At 40.1% G+C, this 23,130-nt stretch overlaps 1 protein-coding gene across 1 annotated transcript; it reads right to left on the bottom strand.

Annotated features, from left to right (window-relative positions):
* Positions 1 to 260: 260 nt before the first annotated feature.
* LOC149083605 (26 kDa secreted antigen-like) lies at positions 261 to 11,398 on the bottom strand. The gene is made up of 4 exons (XM_089235391.1): positions 11,231 to 11,398; positions 4,341 to 4,464; positions 4,116 to 4,250; positions 261 to 679 (listed from the first exon to the last, which is right to left on the bottom strand). Exons 1-4 carry the CDS (start codon positions 11,372 to 11,374, stop codon positions 504 to 506), a joined length of 579 nt encoding a protein of 192 aa, XP_089091517.1. The 5' UTR covers positions 11,375 to 11,398; the 3' UTR covers positions 261 to 503.
* Between the last annotated feature and the right edge of the window lie 11,732 nt (positions 11,399 to 23,130).

Here is a 23,130-nt window from a genome sequence, read left to right as displayed (position 1 = left end):
CTTCGAAATACGAGGAAACACGCGACATTGTTGATTATCGCCAAAGGAAAGCAAAGTTGTCATTTCATCATGGGCGGTTATACGGGGGGGGGGGGGTACAGGTGGAGTCGACTGATCTAATGTATATATGAGCTGACATCATCATCATCGTGCCCCCCCCCCAGCAATAATGACCTTGCCCCCTCCAGACTTCCAAGTCAATCTCCGCCTATGAATTTCATGCTTAATATCACAGGAAAATCACCAATCACGTTGTGATTCAAGACAACACAAATATATTTATTCACTTGTTTACATTATAAAAAAAAAAGAAATTGAAATTTTCATACGGTATCCCTGTTCTTTAACTTCCAATTGAAAAGTTTTTGCCCTATTTCTCCTGAACCAAACAAAAAAAATATCCATGTACAATATTCGCTGAGATATTTGAATTCCAAAATCGGAGAAAAACAGAAAATGAGCTAGCTTTCGTAATACATCTTGGTCATATTTTCATCATCAATCTAGACGAGCACGGACAGCAAGAAATTACCAGCGACGGGTTGTTCCACAAGGTTGAACTGCTGAACGAATTTCTTGAGATCGAACCCTATTCGGAGGTTATCGATGAAAGTGCTGACCGGGCCGATTTCCAAAGTGCTTGCTTGTTCGTAGTAAAGGATCACGCTCATTCGAGGAACTGCAAGAACAGAGTAAGAAAATGTATTAACACAAATATTTATAGTTGCTATGTATTATTATCATGAACAACACATCATGGTTTTAAATTCCTAGTTTCTAAGCAGTGATGGTTTTTCGAGCTGAAGAGCCACAGTTTGCGTGTTTGTTTAGCACGTGGTCAAGAATTCAATGGAAGGGTTGACCAATCATGCAATTCCTATACTGCCAGCGACACTGGACGCCAGTGGTTGCCAGACTTTTAATACAGTGGAGAAATCTTTTTGGAGAAGAACATTTCATTACGTAGCACTAATTTCTACCGTAATTATACCTTTGTGTCGTGAAATATATTAGGACGTACCACGAAGATTGCACGCGCCTGTTTGAAAGTAATGAAATTCTTCAGCGCCCATTCATATTCATACTTATAGTTTTCATTACACGGCGTCCAATAAATTCATAAATATTGAAGGAATTAGTACATCGCATGCGCTTTGTGAAAATGATTTCTCACAAAGGGGGTAGGGGGGTTTGGTACTGAAAAAATTTGTTCAAATTGTGTCGATAGAGGGTGCTGCACAAAATCAAATCATTGTAAATATGCAAATCAGAGTCCTATTAAACTCAGGGTGTGCGATTAACAGCTAATTTTTGTTTTTTTTTCTAGGCTGGTTTGTGATTCTACGATTCTTTGTTTGAAAAAAATTAATATTCAGTTGTTTTTAACCAATCAGCAACAGCACCGACTAGCAGAACCGGAAACATGCTTGCACTATATGTCTGTACCCATAGCTATTAATCCCCTGCTGTATCTTTACGAACTTCCCGGACACAAAAGAGATTGAAGAAAGGTTCAGGTCCAATCAGTCCTGCTGAACTGTTTTCCCTGGCCCTCTACCGACAAAAATTTTAACAAAAATTTTAAATTTTAAATTTTAACTTTTCCGCAATCCCGTTCAAAGAAACATATTTCTTCAAATAAATTTATGAATTTTTTAAACTATCACAAATTTATGGAACACCCAGTATTTCCAGTGTAAATTCTGTTGTGATAGTTATACTTTTGTAGAATATAATAATAAATTGGTGGAAACGCACAAAAATCAAAGGACTTTACGATTTCCAATAGAATAATGCAAAAAACTAAGGAAATTTTTAACTATAAATATTGTTTTCGAGAAAATTTACTCCTTAACAGACGATGTGATAAAAAGTTCCTTATTTTCATCACTTTTCTCTATGTAAAATTGACACAGTTTTTTTATACTCTTCAAGCCTTACCACTATTTTCAAGTGAAAAGCGGCTAAAATCGATAATTCCAACCACTGATTATCAGAACAAAATTTCCTTCTAATATTTCGGAAAAAATGGTTTAAAGTGAAAAAGTCATAAATTTTAGTGTTTGAAATTTTTTTCCTCCCAATTCCTAGCCGAAATAAAAGAAATTAATTCGTGTAAAGCAGGGGGTTCTTAACCATTTTCTACCGCGACCCAAATTCAGTTGCACCGTCGGCCTATTTTAATTCGAAAATTCTTATTTAACATTTGTGATTAATAAAATGTTAAACTCCCATGGCGTCTAAACAAGTGGCTCAACAGGGCCTAAGCTCGGGGGTCCCGGATCGATCGAGTAGGAGCCCTAAGTTATCAAAAACGTTTTAACTATTCTATAATAATTATCTATAAATACTTAATTTTCATTAATCCTGGAATTATTTTTCACTAGTTCTGGAAATGTTTTGTATTAATTTTAATTGTTTTTTAATTAATTTCTGGTTTTTTTAATTAATTTTTTTTGTTTTTTAAAATTTTTATTGTTTTTTAAAATTTTTATTGTTTTTATTATTTTTTTACTGTTTTATTAATTTTTCATTGTTTTTAAATAACTATGAAATGTTTGAAATTATTTGTTTTCAATTATTTTTCATAATTTCCGGTATCATTTTTCCTTTATTCTGGAAATTATGTTCAGCTTTTTAATGTATTCGTATTTTTATATAGATAATTTGTAGCATTTTGTAATAATATCATGCAATTTCCTTCCAAATATACTGTGTATGAAATTATGTTTCAGGAAGGCCCCAAAAAATATCTTTGTCTCAGCCCAGGCTGCTGAAATCATTTTAAGATGTTCCGTGAAACACGTGGTGCAACAAATGAATTTATAACCGGATTATAAGTACATTTATATGACCCATTTCGGAAGCCCCTGTGACCCAAGTCTGGGTCGCGACCTATAGGTTAATACCCCTGGTGTAAGGTTTATTCGTAATAAAGTAATGAAAGCATAAGTATTATTAACTTTATTATTACGCTCACGGAAATTTTTTGTGAAAGAAAGAGCGTCTCTTGAGGCATATAGAGACACAAAATATATGAACACATATATAGACACAAAAATAAATGAATATATAAATAACCAACTTTCGTGTCGATTGTATCTGATTAGGTGCATGAAAAACAAAGAAAATGTAGTGATTAAATTTTAATCACTATTAATTTCATTAATTTTTAAATTATTTTTGGTGATTTTTGATAAAGTCGTCCAAAGAAACATTTATGTTTCTACATCCCTTTTCCCATTCTAGTCTAATTTTCTTGACCACCATTTGTCGTCACTCCCAATATTATAAGGCTTTTGCATGCCCAGTCCCAAATTAAATATGTCTCTGTCCCTGCCGAGTAATATTCGAAAATTGGGACCATTAATTTGATGGAGATATCCGAGTCCGGTGAATGCGGCATGCGGAAAAATTGAGAGGTGAAATCACGCGGGTGATATCGCTGTAGTTGATGGAATTTAAAATTTCACCTGCCAAAATCACGCAAAAGCACGAAGGCATTCTTAGAAATGAAGAAAAAAAAAAACTGGTGTGCAATCACCGATTTTTTTCGTGGATCACAAAACAGTCACGTAGAAATCGCGTCGTGGAGCATTTGGGAACCCCGGCTGTACGCTTAAAATTTACTTAGGAACCCATTAAACAAGTAGAAAAGAATTCGCTCCAAAACTACAGCATGCTGGACACCCAGGTGAAGAATGTGAGTCACAAAGGATACAATTCATGAATGTCGCTTATAGACTAGGCCTATAATTACGTTGAAGTGACTGAAAAAACTAATAATTATTAATAATATTTTGCTCATTACTAAAAAAGAAACAAATATCCCGTGTCAGTTATAGCCCGAGTGGCGTATTAGTGAAATACTAGTGTTCCACCATGAATGTTACCGTCAAGGTCCACGGGTTCGGATCTGGAGGAAGAACAACGATAAGCCAGATTTTTACCTACCGAGCCTGGGGCGACAGTTGATAAATAGCGCCCTCATTTCGCAACCAACTCCACTGGTTGAAAATTGCCGTATGATGATATGACTGTAGTTGGGGTGAGAGAGAGCGATAAAGTAGTGTAAATTATACAATAAACTAATATTATCTGGTGCCGATACTCACTCAATATGCTTGGCAGTGATGGCGATATGTAAGCTACCACAGTGCGACCATCACTGATTCTATTGCCGGGGATGTTGACGACGAGCCATTCCAGGAACTGACTGTTATTCAGACTTCCAGTCAACACGTTAGGTCCTAAGCGCAAAATCGTATATTATCAGGGAAAAATAATTTCACAGAAATTTATTTGACAAAAACTAAAGGAATTTATATTTAAGTACCCACCAATCATGATCAAGGTATAGTTGGCTGATTTATTCGCTGAGGCGAATGACACCGTTGGCGGCAATAGTGATTGGTACGTGGGAATCTTCGTTCCATACTCAACATCTTTTTCGCCATAAGTCACCTATTAGAAAACGTATTTGTGTATTTTCTTGAAACGAATAAACATAATGCAAACGAAAATTGTGAATTCAAAAGCAACGAATCGTAAGAATAATGCGCAAAGATCAGATAATCATCCGTGACTTCCTTGAAACTTACTGAATTGCCCCGTAATATACCGTAAAGTCATCCCGCCATATGGCGTGAGGAGATCAAATTATACAATGGATAATTATAAACAAATAATTATGTAATATTTTTATTGATTATTTGCTGATGACTGTGTAATTTACCGTATCATTCACCATCAATCTGATCAAGAACTTCTCCAACATAACCTGGCTTCCGTCGCGGGCTGGTGTTCCTTATGGCAAATACCAATCATTATCTCAAAAACGGTTCACATGAAAGTTACCCGTAAACTTCTTCCTCTTGAATACTCGTACTCCATCAATAATTTAACGTTATCCCAAGTTTCTCAAAATCAAATATCTCGGCGTCATAATCTCAGCTGAGTAACGTTGGTACAAACATGTCGACTACATTTACCAGAACTGTCAATTTTTCTTCCTCCGCCGCAGGCTTAAACACTCCACTCGGGATATCAGACTATTCTGTTACCAAACTTATATCTCCCACGTTCTTTCTAAGCCGCTGAAATGTGGGACCCCTACACCTCCAGTAATATAGACAAACACGTATCAATCCAAAATAAATCCACCCGATTTGCTCACGACTGCTGCTCATCATCCCCACGAACTTTATCTCCCTCTCTCTACTCTTCGTCTCATATCTCGAATAACATTGTTTTATAAAATTTCCCATGGTCATTTCAACATAGATACCTATGGTATCTTTGCCAAACCATCCTACATCTCTCGAAGACTCGACCATTCCCTTAAAATAAAACCTATTTTTGCTTCCACTTTGACTGCTTTAAATACAGCTTCTTTCCTCATACCATTGGTGAATGGAACAAACTCCCAAGCTCTGTTGTCGAATCCCCCACTATCACTAGTTTTTTGTCTAATATCAAACAACATGTTTGTCATTTTCGATCGCATCCTCTTGTATAGGCCCCAGGGCCAACAATATTTTGGCTCGGCGTATAATTTCTCTCTGTTTTCTTTTTGAACCACCTCCCCCACCCCCCCCCCCCCTTTTAACTCCCTTAGGGGTCAGATTTGAAAAACCCCTTCTTAGTGAGTTTTTAAGGCATTAATCGAAACTATTGACCAAATTTGATATTTATGGGTTGAGCGGTTTCGGCTGGGCGACGCTGAATCAGTCAAGACATGCTACTTTATATATTTAGATTCACATACATCAATGTCTCGACTTAAGATTGGCAGACAAGGCACAACTCATTTCAGGCATACTGCCTTTGTAATTGAAGGCGGAATAGAAATGGAATAATAATTTAATGAATTGATGATAGTAAATGAAGGAAATCATGTCACGACAAAAAAAAAACCAGAATATAATCCCCTGTAGTATAGGAAAGGGGCGAAACCATCCTTTCGAATGTGAGGGAAATATGTCCATCCATAACACACAGAACTCTAGTTGACCTTTTTCATAATGCAAGCGCGAAAACTTAATTAAAAGCAATGAATTAATTGTATGATTAATTCACGAAGGTCAGATCATCAGCAATGACTTCCTTAACTTACTGAATTTGTCATCATCGACAACAACCATTTTCAATCCCCTGCTGGATGAAGGTCTCCTCTAAATGTTTCCATTCTGCTCTGTCTGATGCTTTAGCCATCCAGTTGACTCCAGCCACTTTCCTGATCTCGTCAATCCATCTTGCGTGGGAACGTCTTCTCGGACGTTTAACACCACGGGGGTACCAACCCAGAATACTTGGGGTCCATCTGTTGTCCTGTCTGTTATCCTTGTATTGTTGTCCTTGTCCATCTGTTGTTCTTGTCTTCTTGCAATATATGTCTAGCCCATTTCCATTTCAAACATTTAATTCTTTCCATAATATCATATACCTTTGTTTGATTCCGTATCCAAATGATTCGTTTTCTGTCTCTCCTTGTGATTCCATATATCTTCCCATGCTCCTTTGTGTTGTGTGTAGCCTTTACATCGTCTTGCTTGTGAGTGTCCATGTTACAGCTCTTGCTGGTAGCACACACTGGTTAAATCTTTTCTTTTCCAAAAACTTTTCTTTTTAGGCATAATGGCATGTGACTCTTCAGAATTACACAGTTTTTGCCAAAAGTGCTACATCCAATCCTGATAGTGCGCTATCCAACAGGTGCGCTTGTACTATGTAGGATGATTGGGCATTGTTGAGTGCCTTCCTGACTGCCCCCGATGTCTTTTTTGTAGGGAATTTTGGGTTCGAACCAAAACTCTCTATATTATATTTTTGTTCTCAATTGTATTTATTACCTATCGAAATGGAACGGCAAGAGACTGAAATAATATGCCATTTTAGACAGGTTTCTATTTTAAGAAGGTGCATATAAAGGTACACATAAAAGCATTAACCAATGAAGGGACTATTTTTGATTCCGTCGAAGACAGGTGTCCGTCTCATAAAGTGTCTGCCTTAGGGTGTGAACATAGTGCGTCCGTATTTCAGATTCTGGAAAACCGCGTCCTCTCCGATTGGTGAAAAATCCAAATATCAACTTTTTTTAACTTGAAATTCGGGTTTTTAACCAATCGGAGACGACGCGGGTTTCCAGAATCCGAAATACGGACGCACTATGTTCACACTATTACATAGGTGTTACTGCACAGTGGCACCTCGGCTAAAGAACGTGATTCCGGAAAGAATTATCTTCATTAGCTGAGGGATCACCGTACCAGACCAGAATTGAACTTTAAGCCGATTCCCAGCCCGCGAGGGCCAACTGCCGGCATAAAAACTGGCCAAGAAGGCCTGTGAAGAAGAAAATGTGTACATGTTTGTAGATGGATATGTGTTTGCATGAATGTGTAGTGTATGTAAAAAGAACTGGTCAAATTGAAAAGTCATGATGCGGCTATTGTGTCGGAAGTGAAATGAAGTGATGTATAATAATCGGATCGGGTGAAAAGGCCATGGGGCCGAAGAGATATAAGGTTGTTGACTGTTGGACATGAGAGATGTCGGACGCGCTGGTTTAGGCATCTATGTAAATAAAGATGATTATAAGTTATTCTCGTTGGCTCTGGTGTATACTTAATTAGTGATATGTCTAGGAGGCCAAAATAGAAGCATGGTGGCAGCTGCGGGATCCGGAAAGATCCGCCGATCCAGTTTTCGAACGTCGTTGAGTAAGTCTTAGCTTGATTACTAACGTTCGAATAACTAAGCCTAAATCGCCGCTTTACATAAGTCTATGGTTAGGGCTAAGAACATGTCGTCGACGTTTCAAGTGCCGTGTCCCGAACCGTTTTCATTTGCAACGCCATTCGAATGGCCGAAATGGAAGAAACGTTTCGAAAGATTTCGCGACGCGTCAGAGCTAGCGAAGAAGGGCGAGAAAGACCAGGTCAACACGCTTCTCTACCTGTTGGGTGATCAAGCGGAGGACATTTTCACCTCGTTTCACCTGCCATCAGCGGACCAAGAGAAGTACGATTTGGTTACAGCGGCATTCGACGGACATTTCTTGCCCAGGAAAAATATCATATACGAGCGGGCCAAGTTCAACAACCGTGTTCAACACTCCGGAGACCCAGTGGAGGAGTTCATCTCTGCTCTCCGTGTGCTATCGGAGTCATGCGAGTATCAAGCTCTCCGAGAGGAGATGATTCGCGACCGCATCGTCGTGGGTGTCAGCGACCGAAGATTGTTCGAGAAGCGTCAGCTGGAGCAAGGTCTGACGCTGGAGAAAGCTACGACCATGGCAAGACAATACGAATCGGTCAAGAAGCAGCAAGAGGAGTTACATAACCCTGTGTTAAACCAGCTCAGAACTAGCCAGGAACCCGGCCAGGGTCACAGAAATCCACGGGGAAGCCATGGCTCGGCGTTCAAGAAACAAGAGCAATCAACGAAGGAAAAGCAGGGCCAGGCTCGCAGTAAGAATGAAGCTTCATCTTGTTTTCGGTGCGGACGAGCAAAGTTACATGACAAGAATTCCTGCCCGGCCAAAGACGCCTCGTGCCGTAAGTGCGGTAAGAAAAACCACTTCGCTAGGGTTTGCAAGTCAAGGGTAGCTGCGAACATTTCGTCAGTGCGTAAAGTCGGGGTGAAGACGTCGAGGACATTCCTTGGCTACTTAATATCATCCGCGTCATCGCACAAAGAGACTTGTGAAGAAGACGTCTTAGTCGAAGATGTCCGAGTCAACTTTCTGCTAGATTCAGGAGCAGATGTGATAGTCATCCCAGACAGTCTCTACAAACGGAATAAAAGCAGATTTCCGAAACTCAAGCCTCCTGACCGGAATCTTTCGAGTCCCGGTGCAGCGAACTTGAACGTCAAGGGAATGTTCGAGTGCCAGATAACTTGCAAGTCAGTCTCTACGTCAGCAAAAGTCTATGTGACCAAGGGACCCGATCGTCCACTATTGTCAAGAGAACATTGCGTCCAACTAAAGTTGATTCAACGACTCAATGAAGTGATGGCTCATAGCCTAGATCAAGTCGACCCGGAAAAATAATTTCCACGAATTGGGCTTGGAGAACTGAAGGGAGAATACGAAATCAAGCTGAAGCCCGATGCCGTGCCCTTTGCAGTTCACGTTCCAAGGCGAGTTCCTATCCCATTAATGGATAAAGTAAAAGAGCATCTCGATGCGATGTTGAAGGACGGAATAATCGAGTCAGTGACAGAACCGAGTGAATGGTGTGCTCCGCTTGTATTAGCAGCAAAACCGAATGGAGACATCAGGCTCTGCGTCGATCTGACCAAGCTGAATAGCAGCGTTCAACGTGAGAACTTTCCGTTACCTTCAGTTGATCATCTGTTGGGCCAGATACCACCAGAGGCCAGGATCTTTTCCAAGCTGGACTCTACAACAGGGTTTTGGCAGAAGAAACTGGCAGAGAAGTCCCGAAGGCTGACGACTTTCATCACGCCTTTCGGAAGGTTCCGTTTCTTGAGACTTCCGTTCGGAATTTCTTCAGCTCCAGAAGTTTTTCAACGAGACATTGCAGACCTTCTACAGGGTATTCCAGCCGTGACGAACCTGACAGACGACACTTCAGTGTGGGGCGCCACTCAAGAAGAACACGACAGACGTCTCAGAGAAGTTCTTCGACGATTCCATGATGCGAACGTCACCCTCAACAAGGACAAGTGTGTCTTCGGCGTCACTGAACTAAGGTTCTTAGGTCATCTGATAGACCACAAAGGAATCCGGCCTGACCCGATGAAAGTAGAAGCCATAGAAAATCTTCAACCACCAAAAGATCTACGTGAAGCGCAACGTTTCATTGGAATGGTGAAATATTTGGCCGAGTTCATACCGAATTTGAGCGAAATTTTGGCTCCAGTTCAAGCGCTACTGAAAACAGCCAATGACTTTGTGTGGGACTCCGAGCACCAATTGGGAAATATATGTGTATATACAAAATTCAATAATGAGAAGATGCAAATCGAATAGATGCGAATAAATGTCAAAAGTGAATAGATACATAATATGCAAGTAATGTGAGTATACACAATTGAATGAGAGAATTTATGTATCAAAATAGTATGTATACAATGAGATTTGTAGAAGAAAGCATCTTTACAAATTCTCCCATGTAAGGCGGCCAATTTGAGGGATCACCGTATTTGCATCATATAACATTGACTACCCTCTATCTTACACAAAAGACAACTGAAATTTTTTTTTTTTTTTTATATTCGGTCGTTTCGAGAGCAGAATTTTTGCGACTATTCCCGCAGCCTAGGGTTTAAAGACGCTTCATAGACTCTTCATGTGTTATCATTGTGATCTCTTTACATATGTCATATAGTATATTGTCCCGGATAATTTTCCACAAGACTTTGAGATTGCAAATCAAGAAGCGGTTCGACGGACAAACACGGATTTATTTACAAAACAGCAATTTACACGTATTTACAAGCTAATCAGAGAGCTAACAACTTTCTCGTACATTCTAAACACAACCGACTGTTCATCGATTCTCTCTATTCGAGTCTCTCTGAGCCTGCCATCTTGTGAGCGCCACGGTATTTATAATCCCGGAAAAACTTCGAGGAAAAGAACATTCCACAAAATTCTGTTTCACAGTTTCCTAGTCGGCAGCGCCACCGTACGAACCAATGTCTTGGAGGGGCGGGACTTTCTGGATTTTTCTCTACACGCCCTGCCAGTCTTCCACCAATCACGCATTCGTGCGCTTTACCGAATCCGGCGTCAGCTCCCGTTACCAACGGAAAGCTGCGATAAACGATTGCGCCATCTATCGCCCACAGTTCGCAACAATATCTATGCCTCGAATTAAAAGATAGACAGGCAAAGCACGAACTCATTTAAGGCACTTCATTCTGCCTTTGAAGGCAGATTGGAAGTGGAATAATTGATTGATGACGATAAATTATAGATAGCCAGGCCAAGCCTAACAAAAGAAAGAATACAGAATATACTGGTCTCGAATATAGGAGAAGAGCAAAAAAAAAAATTTGAACGGAAGAAATATGCATAACTCACGGAATCACTAGTAGGCCTCTTCCCTAAGCGACAGAATTTTAATCCAGTAAAATGCCTCTCACGTTATTCAAAAGTCATCCCAAATTATGTAAAAATACATAATGTATTGTAGTAATAAAATTTTAAAAAAATTAATGAAATTTTAAAGAAAAAGGAATTTATGGCACTCACTTCAAGCTGACAGGTCGGAGCTTGGCCAATGACGGCGGGAACTATCTTTGCTGCACGGAAAGCTGCGTTCGTCTCCAACTGATCGGCAAAACAGACTGTGATCAGAGCAGCGAGAGCTGGAACCAACAATACCAACGAATTCATGACTACTATGGGTTGATCTGTACCGTGTATGCCTCATTCAGAAAAATCGTTTCATTTTATATACAATTTTTTCCCCGCGTTTTGCTCATTCAATATCGAAATCACTCGTAAGATTCACATTTGACAAGTCAACTGTCAAGTTCAAGAAATGGCACGCGTTTTCAGAAAAATGACGAATTTCCCGATTCATATTCGCGCTATAAAAGCTCATTTGAAAAACATGGTCCACAGCGACATAACGAACAACTGAGCATAAGGATATGCCAGATTTACAATGAATGAATTTGCAGTTTCTGCTAATTAAAAAAGACAATGTGTGGGTGTTTTGATTTTGAAAATAAGCCACATAGAAAACATAGAAAGCTTTTTTACCTGTAATGTCTGTAATTTTAATGAACTGAACCTTCGCTATCTAGAAATTTCCAAGGTCGTCCGCAGAAAAGGCGGCATCAGTGACAATGGATTTCGGATGTGCCGGCAATGACTATATATTCTATTCGTGGCCTTGTAATGCAAGAGTTCATGATAGTGGTGGTGGATCATGACCCTTCCAGACACGACCGTTCATTTTTGCAATTTCAAAAATATTTTAGCTTTGTTAATATTTAAAAATACAATAAAAACATAAATTTTAGTGCATCTTAATTCAAATTTCATTTCAATCTGAGTACTATCTTAATTTAATATTGTTTTTTTTTTCAAATTACATCGAAATTACACCTACCTACCTACACCAACCATGGTTCTCGCTCTGTCCCCTTAAGGCACGTATCTTCAACCCGTCTGAACGGCACTTCGTGTAGCCGCAATGGGTCGCATGGCCAAGCGCCGCCCCTGTATTCTCATCACAATGGGCAAGTGTGCATTTTGGTTCCGTCACACATGGCCCTTGTGCAGGGTGACACCGGAACAATTCTCTTAATTTTTTGGCTTATTCACGCTATAAATTAACTATAGAAAGTCCCGTGAGAAGTCTGACTGAGGAGCTCACAAAAAATCCCAGCCTAGAGGCCCTGCTGTAGGGTGGGGGGGGGGGGGGTATGCCATGCCCTCACCCTGAATTTCTTCCAGAATAGTCAAATGAAAGCAAAGGAAAAAAAATTGGCTTCGCACTTGGCCGATTCCTGGAATACCAGAAACACCTTTGGAAAAAATTTTAGTAAAAATAATCTCGTTACATATCATCTTTACAGGATAATTGATAATGGCTCACAAAAATAAGTGTTGTTTCAAGGATTAAGTTATCTGGCATTATTAAGAATGGTAAGATAATTATAATTATTGGTAAGGCATTATTAGAGTGGTCTGGAATTAAAATAAACAACAACAGAAAAAAAAATCTACTTCAAAAGCGGGAAGTATGGTCACGCGCATTCTGCACAGTAAACAATATCATGTGCGGCTTTCTTCTGGAAAAAAACCAGGTTTATTTCGAGGTCCCCTCCATTGAACAAGCCCTGTCAACCTTCTTCCAGGACCGCCATTAGGGGCGGCATATGAGGCTTCGCACCTGGGCGGCGAGCCGCCCCTGCTTACAGGGCTTACGACAGAGACAATAATAACTAACTCTTTGGTCAACGAGCTTAATTCGTTCCGCGAACGTGCTCGTTATACGAATCGTCCGTTATTCGAATCAAACTTCCCCATTGGAAATAATGGAAACACGGTTAATTCGTTCCACAATTATTCATTCACATAAAAATTACCAATAAAAACGGCATTTAATCAATAATGCAATGCAATAATGATAATAATAATAAATATAACACATAAATACATATATTGTACGAGCCAATGAATTTTCAGAGATATTGACCTTGGCCCGCTCCTATCCTGGGCTAGAAATCAGTGAACTTCCCTCTTGCGGGGAGGGCGTCTCAACATCGTTGGTGCTCAGGAGAAGTGCAGGGTCGTCTTAAGAGCCCCATCGCCCCCCTCCGGATACAGTAATTTCTCTAAGGCCCCGTACTTGGATAGAAATGCCTGTCTAGTATGCCATTCACATATTGAAGCTCTCGAAAAATTTGACGAAATATCGTTATCATGAGCACCCCTTTCAATTTTGAGGCTTCCGGGCCGTTTCAGGGTGGGCCCACGTATAATGACGGCACTGACAAAGGGTTCTTGGGTCATCCGTACTTGGCTGGGGAGAAGTAATAGTTTACATATTAATTACATCCAGAAATTGTAGTACCAGATCTCATCATGTGCCCCACCCCCCATTTGAATAAGAGGGCCCGGGCCCTGCTCATATGGGCCCGCCGATTTAGATGGTCCTGGTTCCATACTGTGTTGGATTCAGAAAGTATTAACATTTTCTCCCACCCTATCACCTCTCTCTGTCGAGATGTTTATTTCTCGCTGCGAGGGGCGTTCTGGGGTGCCGATCAAGATGATAAATTGCGATCAAATAAATTTTTAAAATTTTTATTTCAATGTATAAGCCACACTTCGCGGTTCCTGTCGGTAATTTTATAACGGTGTTCTTTGTTCTCACCTTGAACACTGCTGTCTCCTAAATTTTTCAGCGGGGCAGTTACCCTACTTCTCCAGTTCCCGGCCTACACTGGGCGAAGGGGTTTTATGCTTTTTATTGGGCCCCTACTTGATTGGAAACACCTGCTAACATATTTACATTCTGAATGTCGAATTTTTGAGTAGGTCTCATTGTCATGAGGCCCATTCTGCCCTTGAGATTCCGTGAAATTACCTGGTGGACCAATGCGTTAAGACGGCAGTGGCCCTGACCACATGCAGTGCTTACATCAGAAAGCTGATAGTGCAAGAGCCCTGGGGCCTCATGATGAATCTGCATTTATTTTTGCATTATAAAATTGGTAAATTAGTTATAAATGATAAAAATTCTCTGATTTTTATGATGATTTAATTACTGGAAGCAATTGCTTTGAAACTGACTTAAATTGAAGAAATAATTTCAAAGTAGTTAAACACAGTGGCGGATTACCGCACAGGCGCATGAGGCGCGCGCCTGGGGCCTCGGCAGAACGGGGGGGGCCCCCAAATAGTTGTGTGCTTCATCCTACATATCAATTTACATGCGCATCAACAAATCTCTTGAACTAAGTACAGTATCTGCTCTCCCTTTTTTTTTAACCGCAATTTTTTTTTTATGTATACTGTACGTATAAGAGTTATGGAAGAAAAACGGGAACTGAAAGAAAAGAACAATTTACAAGACGCAGCTCTCAAGGGCCTCAGTTCTTCCCCGACAAAGAAGGAAGAGACATTGTAAAGCGATCATTCAGGGAGGGTCATTTTCAAACAGTATTTCCCTAAGGGCACAAGCAGGAGGAGGGATGAGAACAGCAGGTCCTAATGTCTGTCCGAAATGAAAATTGGAGTGAAGGCATAAACAGATGTCTCATTCCACAGTATTAAATGCTTTTATGGGCGCCGATAATACGACAGCTTTGGTGTAAGCTTTTGTATACAGTATAATGGATGGCAAGATGGCTGCGGCGACATCGACAGGAAGAGACACTCGTACTAATTAAAATGAATGTAGTAGAGCTCTTATTGTGATTTTGTCTCCCACTTGTTTGAATGAAATACTATAAGCTGGTTCAAACAACATATACATTTGCAATCTATGACTGGAACCATACGACCATATGACAAAAAAAAAGTGGGGTTTGAAATGAATGCTGAATGACATGCATTCTGAATCACGTGATTTTTCTGTTTCTCTTTTAACACTCCCTCCCCGGCTGAAAAAAATCAAGGGGGTTTCTTTTCCTTCTTTCTAAAAAAAAGAGCTACATTTTCGGATTGGTCAAGGAGGCTTGGGTAGACAACATCTTTGTGTCAGACCGAAAAGTGTTTATTGTTAATGTAATTGTAATGTGTGTTATTGTAATGAAAAAAATTTTCATGTCGATCCTCAAGATTTCCTTTAGGATTTACATCAGGCAGAATCTCCATTTAGGCAGAATCTCCAAAAATAACGGTAAGCAAAACTAAAAATATATAAATTATCTGATAAATTTTTATTTGAGCATTTCAATTCAACTACAGTAGTCTCTGGAGAATTCGGTCGTGCTCTAATCCAGCACGTCCAGTAGTCCAGGATATTTAGGTGGTGTGGTGTCACTTTTCTCCTGATGCCCTAACCCCTTAACACGTTCTAATATTTCTTAATTGCTGATCAAGTCCTGACTATGTCTTTGCACGAAATTTCATATATTATTTCGATGGGTTTCTTCAAAGTTAATCCAGCAATTTCGGTAAAATCTGGCACACCGTGGTCTAATACGTACCGGATTAGCGAGAGTCTACTGCAGTGGTCTTCAACCTTTGAGGCATAGCAGGCCATATTGAAACATTTTATAAAGTACGCGGGCCACAATGTTATACTGTGGCATTTTTCGTTATTAAACGAAACGGGGGGGGGGGCATAATATAGAAAATTTTTATTCACTCTGAATACAAATAATACAAAGGCAAAGGCCACAACAGGCAGAGTGCCCAACGAGGTGGCTGAAAGAAAAAATAATAATAATTAATATAATAATAGTAAAAATAAAATAGAATAAACAAATAAAAAATAATAATTTCTAAAAAAAATTTTTCAAATAATTTCTTTCATTGACAATAATTTTAATTCATTATGAAATAATTTCTTTCATTAAATTTTATTCATTCTGAAATAATTTCTTTCATTAAATTTTATTCATTCTGGCCTAATTTCTTCCATTAAAAATATAATTCTTATATTTACTCTGATATAATTTCTTCCCTCTATTGAAGAAATGTTTTTCTATTAAATATTATCAGTATCTTTATATCAAATCAAATATATTATATTTGAGATATTATCAAATCTTTATTAATCAGTAATATTAAATTACTAAAACTATGACGGATCTCCATTTTTGCCGTGTGGCTGAAGGCACCAGGACGGACATCTTAGATTACTAAAAATATGATGCAGAATTTTACTGTGATTTTTTTTTTTAATGGGAGTGTGATTATTTTTCATCTAGTACCAGAGAATATCATTATATTTCCTTATCTTATTTTTGTGTTTATGGTTTTGGTGATGCAAAAATAAAAAAAAAGTTATGATTTTCATAATATTGTTCATTTTAGTGAACGCTCTCGTTCTTATTAGGACCAAAAGGGTGCAGTGGTGGATAAACGCAAATTTGTGGGTGGGGGCGGTGGTTGTGACCATGTGTTCAATTTTTCAGACGGTTCTGATTTTTTTTGGAAAAAATTCTGAATTTTCCCCCTTTTTTAAGCAAATTTATTTTCTTGGTTTGTTATTCAGTCAAAAACGTAGAAAATATATATTTTTTCCATTTAATTTTTCTGCTCTCGGGGGGGGGGGGGGTGACAGCCCCTACCTTTAATCCGCCCCTGATAGGGGGGGCCTCCAGATCAGGTTGCGCCTGGGGCCTCCCAAAATCATGATCCGCCACTGGTTAAACATCTTCAATTATTTCGGCCCTCTACTTCACCGGGTTCCCGTTGGCCGTACACTATATTAAGCCATTGTGAATTGCCAGATTCAGAGTTGTTGGCTCGTGGACTTTGCGGAGTTCTAATTTTTCCCGCAATGTTTGATGGTTTGAAAATCCCTGGATTAGGCAGTGAAATTGTCTTCATATATAAAAAAAAGTAAAATTTATTGTTAGAAATAGTGTGATTTGAGGATTAAGATTAATATATTCTTTCTTCCCTTTTGCAAATATTAAACCAATCACAGAGAAAGTAAATCGGCAATGTAAACATGTAAAAGCAGCTTAGCAACGGGAAGCGTCCATTCGACTTGAACAAGTAGGATAGGATTGCAGAATAACAGGACATAACGTGAACTCTTGTCAACTCCACTGCATAATACAGAGAAATCTCGTTTATACTACGTCCAAGACGTCAAGTCAAAACATCGAATGAATGTGTCCAATAACTGAGACTTTTTTTTTAAATGACTTCTCACCCCAGACATACAAAATATTATGCAGCGGGAAATAAAAATCCCGACAGAAAGTGCTGCTTATGCGGTGAAAATGAAAATTTCAAAATTTACGTGATCGGCGCCACGATACCCCTCGCCGCGAGAAATGCAAATCTCGACAGAAATGGTGAAGTGCGGCGTACTCGACCCTTTCGGGATTTTAATCCTGTTGGGATTTTGACCTGTTGACCCATGACCGAGACCCATGTCTTACTAGTGATGCTGGAAAAAACAGTAGTAGTAGGACATGTGTCTGATAAGCACAATATATACAGTATATACCCCGAAATAAATACAGTATGTTTTGAATGAAAATGACTAATTGTAAGGAAAATTACAATTATTAATTTTCATTCGAGACATACTGTATTTAATTAATAATTTTCGACATAATTTTCATTCCTTACATATTTATAATTAAAGCATTTCTCACTCACTCATTCCCTTACTATTTCGCTTGCTCATCCACTCACCCACTCCTCGCTCACTCCCTCACTTACCCACTCTACCATTCACTCGCTCCCTCACTCACCCACACAAGGTAGTTTGCTCGCCCACTCGCTCATGGACTTAATAACCCGTTCGATCACTCCCTCACTCACCCACTCGCCCACTCACTCATTCCCTTACTATTTCGCTCGCTCACCCATTCACCCACTCACTCGCTCACGGACTCAGTAGCTCGCTCGATCAATCCCGCACTCGCCCATTCACTGGCTCCCTCTCTCGCTCACGGAATAAGTAACTCCCTCACTCACGGACTAAGTAGCTCGCACGATCACTCCCTCACTCACCCACTCTCCCATTCACTCGATCCCTCACTCGCCCACACAAGATAGTTCGCTCATCCACTCGCCCAGTCACTCGCTTTCACTCACCATTTCTCTCTCTCACCCACTTGCTCGCTCACTCACTCAGTCACTCGCTCGTTCACTTACCCACTCGCTAGTTCACTTACCCACTCACCAACTCACGCGCTCCCTCACTCACTATTTCACTCGCTCGCCCACTCTCTCATGAACTAGGTAGTTCACTCCCTCACTCACCCACTCGCCCATTCACTCTCTCCCTTATTCATTCACTCACGGATTCAGTAGCTCGTTCGCTTATCCAATCGCCCACTCATCAGTGCACTTACCCACTCACTCACACATTCACTCCTCCACTCTCCCGCTCATTCACAAGTTCACCAAAACTCACTCGCTCGCTCCTTCACCCAACCATTCGCCTACCCACTCGTTCCTTCTCTCATCCGCTCAGGAAATCGGTAGCTCGCTCTCTCACTCATTCACCCACCCACTTTCTCGCTCACTAACTCACTCATTTGCTCACTCACACGCTCACGGACTCAGTAGCTTACTCGCCAACACATTCACACACCCACTCGCCCACTCAATCGCACACCCACGTCGCCCACTCATTCGCACAACCAGTCGCCCACACACCCGTTCACACGCATACTTGCCCACTCGCTCTCTCACTTAATCTTACACTCACTCACTCACGAACTCAGTAGCTCGCTCACACACTCACTCGCTCCCTCACACATATTTACTCGCTGGCGGACTCTTAGCTCGCCCGATCACTCGCTCACTCGGTAGTCCACTCGTCCACTCTCGTTTAGTCACACACCTGCTCACGGACTCAGTAGATCACTCGCCCATCCACTCACCCGTTAACTCATTCACACGCCCACTATTCACTCGCTCATTTACCCACTCGCCCACTCACGCGCACCCTCGCTCACCCACTCACGGACTCAGTAGCTCGCTGTCCCACTCATTCACCCACAAACTCCGTTCACTCATCACTCATTCAGTCACTCGCCCACTCACTCACTAAGTCATTCGCCGACTCACTCACTAAGTCATTCGTTCACTCGTTCGCCCACTCACTCATGGACTCGGTAGCTCGCTCACCGTTCACCTCATTCAATATTTGGCTCGCTCACGGACTCGGTAGCTTCGTGACAAACTGTTGTCAATGAATTGTTGTCGGTGAATTGATGGTCCGTGAATTTTCCTAGCAGTTAATTGTTGTTGTTATATTTTCCGTAAACCATTCGGTTCGGGGCAGTGCTCCGATTGGCCCAGACTAGATACGGCCCAGGGTGTGTCACAAATGTCTGATATTGAATCAAACTTCTTCACAGCCATTGGACCCGGGTTTTAATTTTCGTCAACAGATAGTAGCAGCGGTGCATTTTGATTTTATTTAATTACTGAGGGGCTCCTCCGCCTGTGGCGGCCACCCCCATTTTCTCTTATTTTTAAATAATAAACGGGAAAAAAAGCAAATGTGATTCCTCATGTACCCACAGAAAACTTCTCCATGAGGGTTCCCCAGACTGGAGTCCTGTTGGACCAAGAAAGATTTTCAATTGTACCGAAATTTTAGCGGATCCCAGACTGGATTTATTTCGGTCTTCCACTGTTTCAAATTTTAGTGTAAAACAATACAAAAACAATGCGATTCATCCAAGGCCCCCAAAATGAAACCTGTCAACTACCACATGGGGCCCCTGACCTGGTAGTTTGTCGGACATCCTCTCTGTGAGTGCCACGAAAAATTTTAACTTGTATTCAATTTACCAACAAATAAATTCCAGGGGCCCCAATCAATTGTATTCATCAGTCAGTTTACTGATAATGACACCTCAGCATATAAAGACTCACCAGATGTCACTGCAAATAGTTTGTTGTCTGCAACAAATATAAGTAAACAAATCGACCTTTTACCACAGCCTAAAACGTAGCAAAAGCCCAATACACTTCTCTAAGCTTATGTTAACGTCAACATGTAAAGACTCATTAGATGTCACTGCAAACAGTTTATTGTCTGCAACAAATATAAGTAAACAAATCGACCTTTAACCACAGCCTAAAACGTAACAAAAGCCCAATACACTTCTCTAAGCTTATGTTAACGTCAACATATAAAGGCTCACCAGATGTCACTGCAAACAGTTTCTTGTCTGCAACAAATATATGTAAACAAATCGACCTTTAACCACAGCCTAAAACGTAGTAAAAGCCCAATACACTTTTCTAAGGGTATGATAATTTATTAGCATATAAAGACTCGTTAGATGTCACGGCAAACAGTTGATTGTCTGTAACATATATAAGTAAACGAATCTGACTTTTCACCAAAGCCTAACACGTATTAAAAGCTCAATACAGAGTGGGAAACGCAATTGAATGAATATTTTGGTGCACTGCAAATATTAGTCAATTGCTCATTTTTATGCATTACGTATTGCGGTGCATCACGTGCCATATTGCTTATAGTAATGCAGTGCTTCCGTTTTTTGCGTATATTATAGTGCTTGCTTCGCTTATTGCGATACATAGCGTATTGCCGTGCATTACGTTTTATGCTGTATTGCGGTGCACTGTATACAGTGGTGCATTGCGTATTACAGTGCATCGCGTGCTGTATTGTTTATTATGGTGCATCGCGTATTGCGCATTGTGATGCATCGCGTATTGCGCATTGTGATGCATCGCGTATTGATTATTATAATGCAGTGCGTATTGCGTATCGTGCTGTATCGCTTACTATGGTACATTGCTGATTGTGGTGCGTTGCGTATTGTTATGATTTATAGTGAATCGCGTGCTATATTTCTCATGCAGTGCTTATTACGTATTGTTGTGCATTGCGTATTGGGCTGTATTGCTAATTGTGGTGCACTGCAAATAATTGTGCATCGCTGATTATAGTGCACCGCTTTTTTATCGTATTTCAGTGGTTATTGTGTATTGTGGTGCTTATTGCGATGTATTGCGTATTGATCTGTATTACTTATTGTGGTGTGTTGCGTATTGTTGTGTTGTAGTGTATCGCGTGCTTTATTGTTTATTATAATGCAGCACGTATTGCGTATTGTGGTGCATTACGTATTGTGGTGCATTACGTATTGTGGTGCATTACGTATTGTGGTGCATTACGTATTGTGCTGTATTGCGTATTGTGGTGCATTTCGCATTGTGGTGCATTTCGCATTGTGGTGCATCGCTGATTGGGGTGCATTGCGTGTTGTAATTCATTACGTATTTAGTAAGCTGTGTGCCGTATTGCTTATTATGCTGTATTGTTTATTGTGGTGCACTGCAATGTGGTGAATTGCTGATTGTGGTGCATTGCATATTTTTATGCATCAATTCATTGTGGTGCATTGCATATTTTTATGCATCAATTCATTGTGGTGCATTGCATATTTTTATGCATCAATGCATTGTGGTGCATTGCATATTTTTATGCATCAATGCATTGTGGTGCACTGCAATATGATGCATTGAAGTTTGTGGTGCACTGCAATATGATGCATTGAAGTTTGTGGTGCATTGCATTTGTTATGCATAACGTATTGTACTTCATCGCGTGCTGTATTGTTCAATATGGTGCATTGCATTTGTTATGCATCACGTATCGTAGTGCATAGCGTGCTGTATTGTTCAATATGGTGCATTGCATTTGTTATGCATCACGTATCGTAGTGCATAGCATGCTGTATTGCTTAATAAAATGAAGTGGTTATTGCTATTGTGCTGTATTGCTTAATAAAATGCAGTGGTTATTGCTATTGTGTTGTATTGCTTAATAAAATGCAGTGGTTATTGCTATTGTGCTGTATTGCTTATTGTAGTGCAGTGCAAATAGCGGTACAATGGTGGTTTTAGTGCGTCGCATGCTGTATTGCTTATCATAATGCAGTCGTATTGCGTATTTTGCTGCATTGGGTATAGTGGTGAATTGCTTATTGCGATGATTCGCCGATTGCAGTGCATTGCTGATTTTGCTGGTTGTGTACTGTTATGCATTACGTATTAGAGTGCATACGTGCTGTATTGCTTATTGGAATGTAGTACTTATGTGAATTGCGTATTATTGTATTTTGCTTAATATGTGACATCGCGTATTGTGGTGGATTTCATATTACTATATTGTATTGCTTATTGTCATGCACTGCAAATAGTGGTGCATTACTGATTGTAATGCATTGCGTATTGTAGGACATCACGTGCTGTATTGCTTATTTTGATAAGTGCTTATTGCGTATTGGGGGTGTGTTGCTTATTGCAAGTAGTTGCGCATTCAATGTTGTAGTTCATCGCAAGCTGTATTTTCTTATTGCAACGCGGTTCGTATTGTGGTGGTTTGCGTATTGTTGTGTTTTGCTTAATGCGATATGTTGCGTACTGTGGTGCATTACATATTGTGCTGTATTGCTTATCGTAATGTAGTGCTCATTATTATGTATTGTAGTGCATTGCATATTATGGTACTTTACCTATTGCGATGCATCACGTAGAGCTGTATTGCGCATTGTGGTGCATTCCTTATCATGGTGCACTACTTATTTTGCTGTATTGCTGATGGTGGTGTATTGCATTTTGTGCTGTGTTTCTCATTTTTTGCACTGCATATAGTGGTAGTATTGTGATTTATTGCAGATAATGTTGCTTTGCGTGTTGAAATTCACAGCATATAATGGTGTATTTCTTATTGTGATGCACTGCATATAGTGGGCATTCCTTATTTTGTATCGCCTATCGTTGGGTATAACGTATGTATTACGGTGCATCGAGTATTACGCTGTATTTATGATGGCAGTGCATTACTTATCGAAATCAGAGTGGAAAACTGGCAATTGAAGCGCCTGAGAAATACTTTGCTTGATAATTAAAGAAGATGTGATGAGTAGTTAGGTCCATTGGGGGAGGTTGGACGCCGAAGCCGTCAGGTGAAATAAATATACTTATTCGTAGTTGTA

Source organism: Pholcus phalangioides, unplaced genomic scaffold, assembly GCF_987345545.1.
Source record: "Pholcus phalangioides strain wild (caught in Gottingen) unplaced genomic scaffold, Ppha-v1.0 ptg000008l_1, whole genome shotgun sequence".
In the NCBI taxonomy this organism is placed as follows: Eukaryota; Metazoa; Arthropoda; class Arachnida; order Araneae; family Pholcidae; genus Pholcus; species Pholcus phalangioides.
The sequence above is the reverse complement of the archived record's forward strand: the minus strand, read 5'-3'. Positions and strand labels throughout refer to the sequence as shown.

Bases quoted from the DNA above. Each gene is read 5' to 3' on its own strand.
- LOC149083605 (XM_089235391.1), bottom strand. From the start codon at position 11,374: ATGAATTCGTTGGTATTGTTGGTTCCAGCTCTCGCTGCTCTGATCACA. The intron at 4,251-4,340 runs GTGGGTACTTAA...TTTTGCGCTTAG, and splicing joins CTATACCTTGATCATGATTG to GACCTAACGTGTTGACTGGA. The intron at 680-4,115 runs GTGAGTATCGGC...CTGTTCTTGCAG, and splicing joins ATCACTGCCAAGCATATTGA to TTCCTCGAATGAGCGTGATC.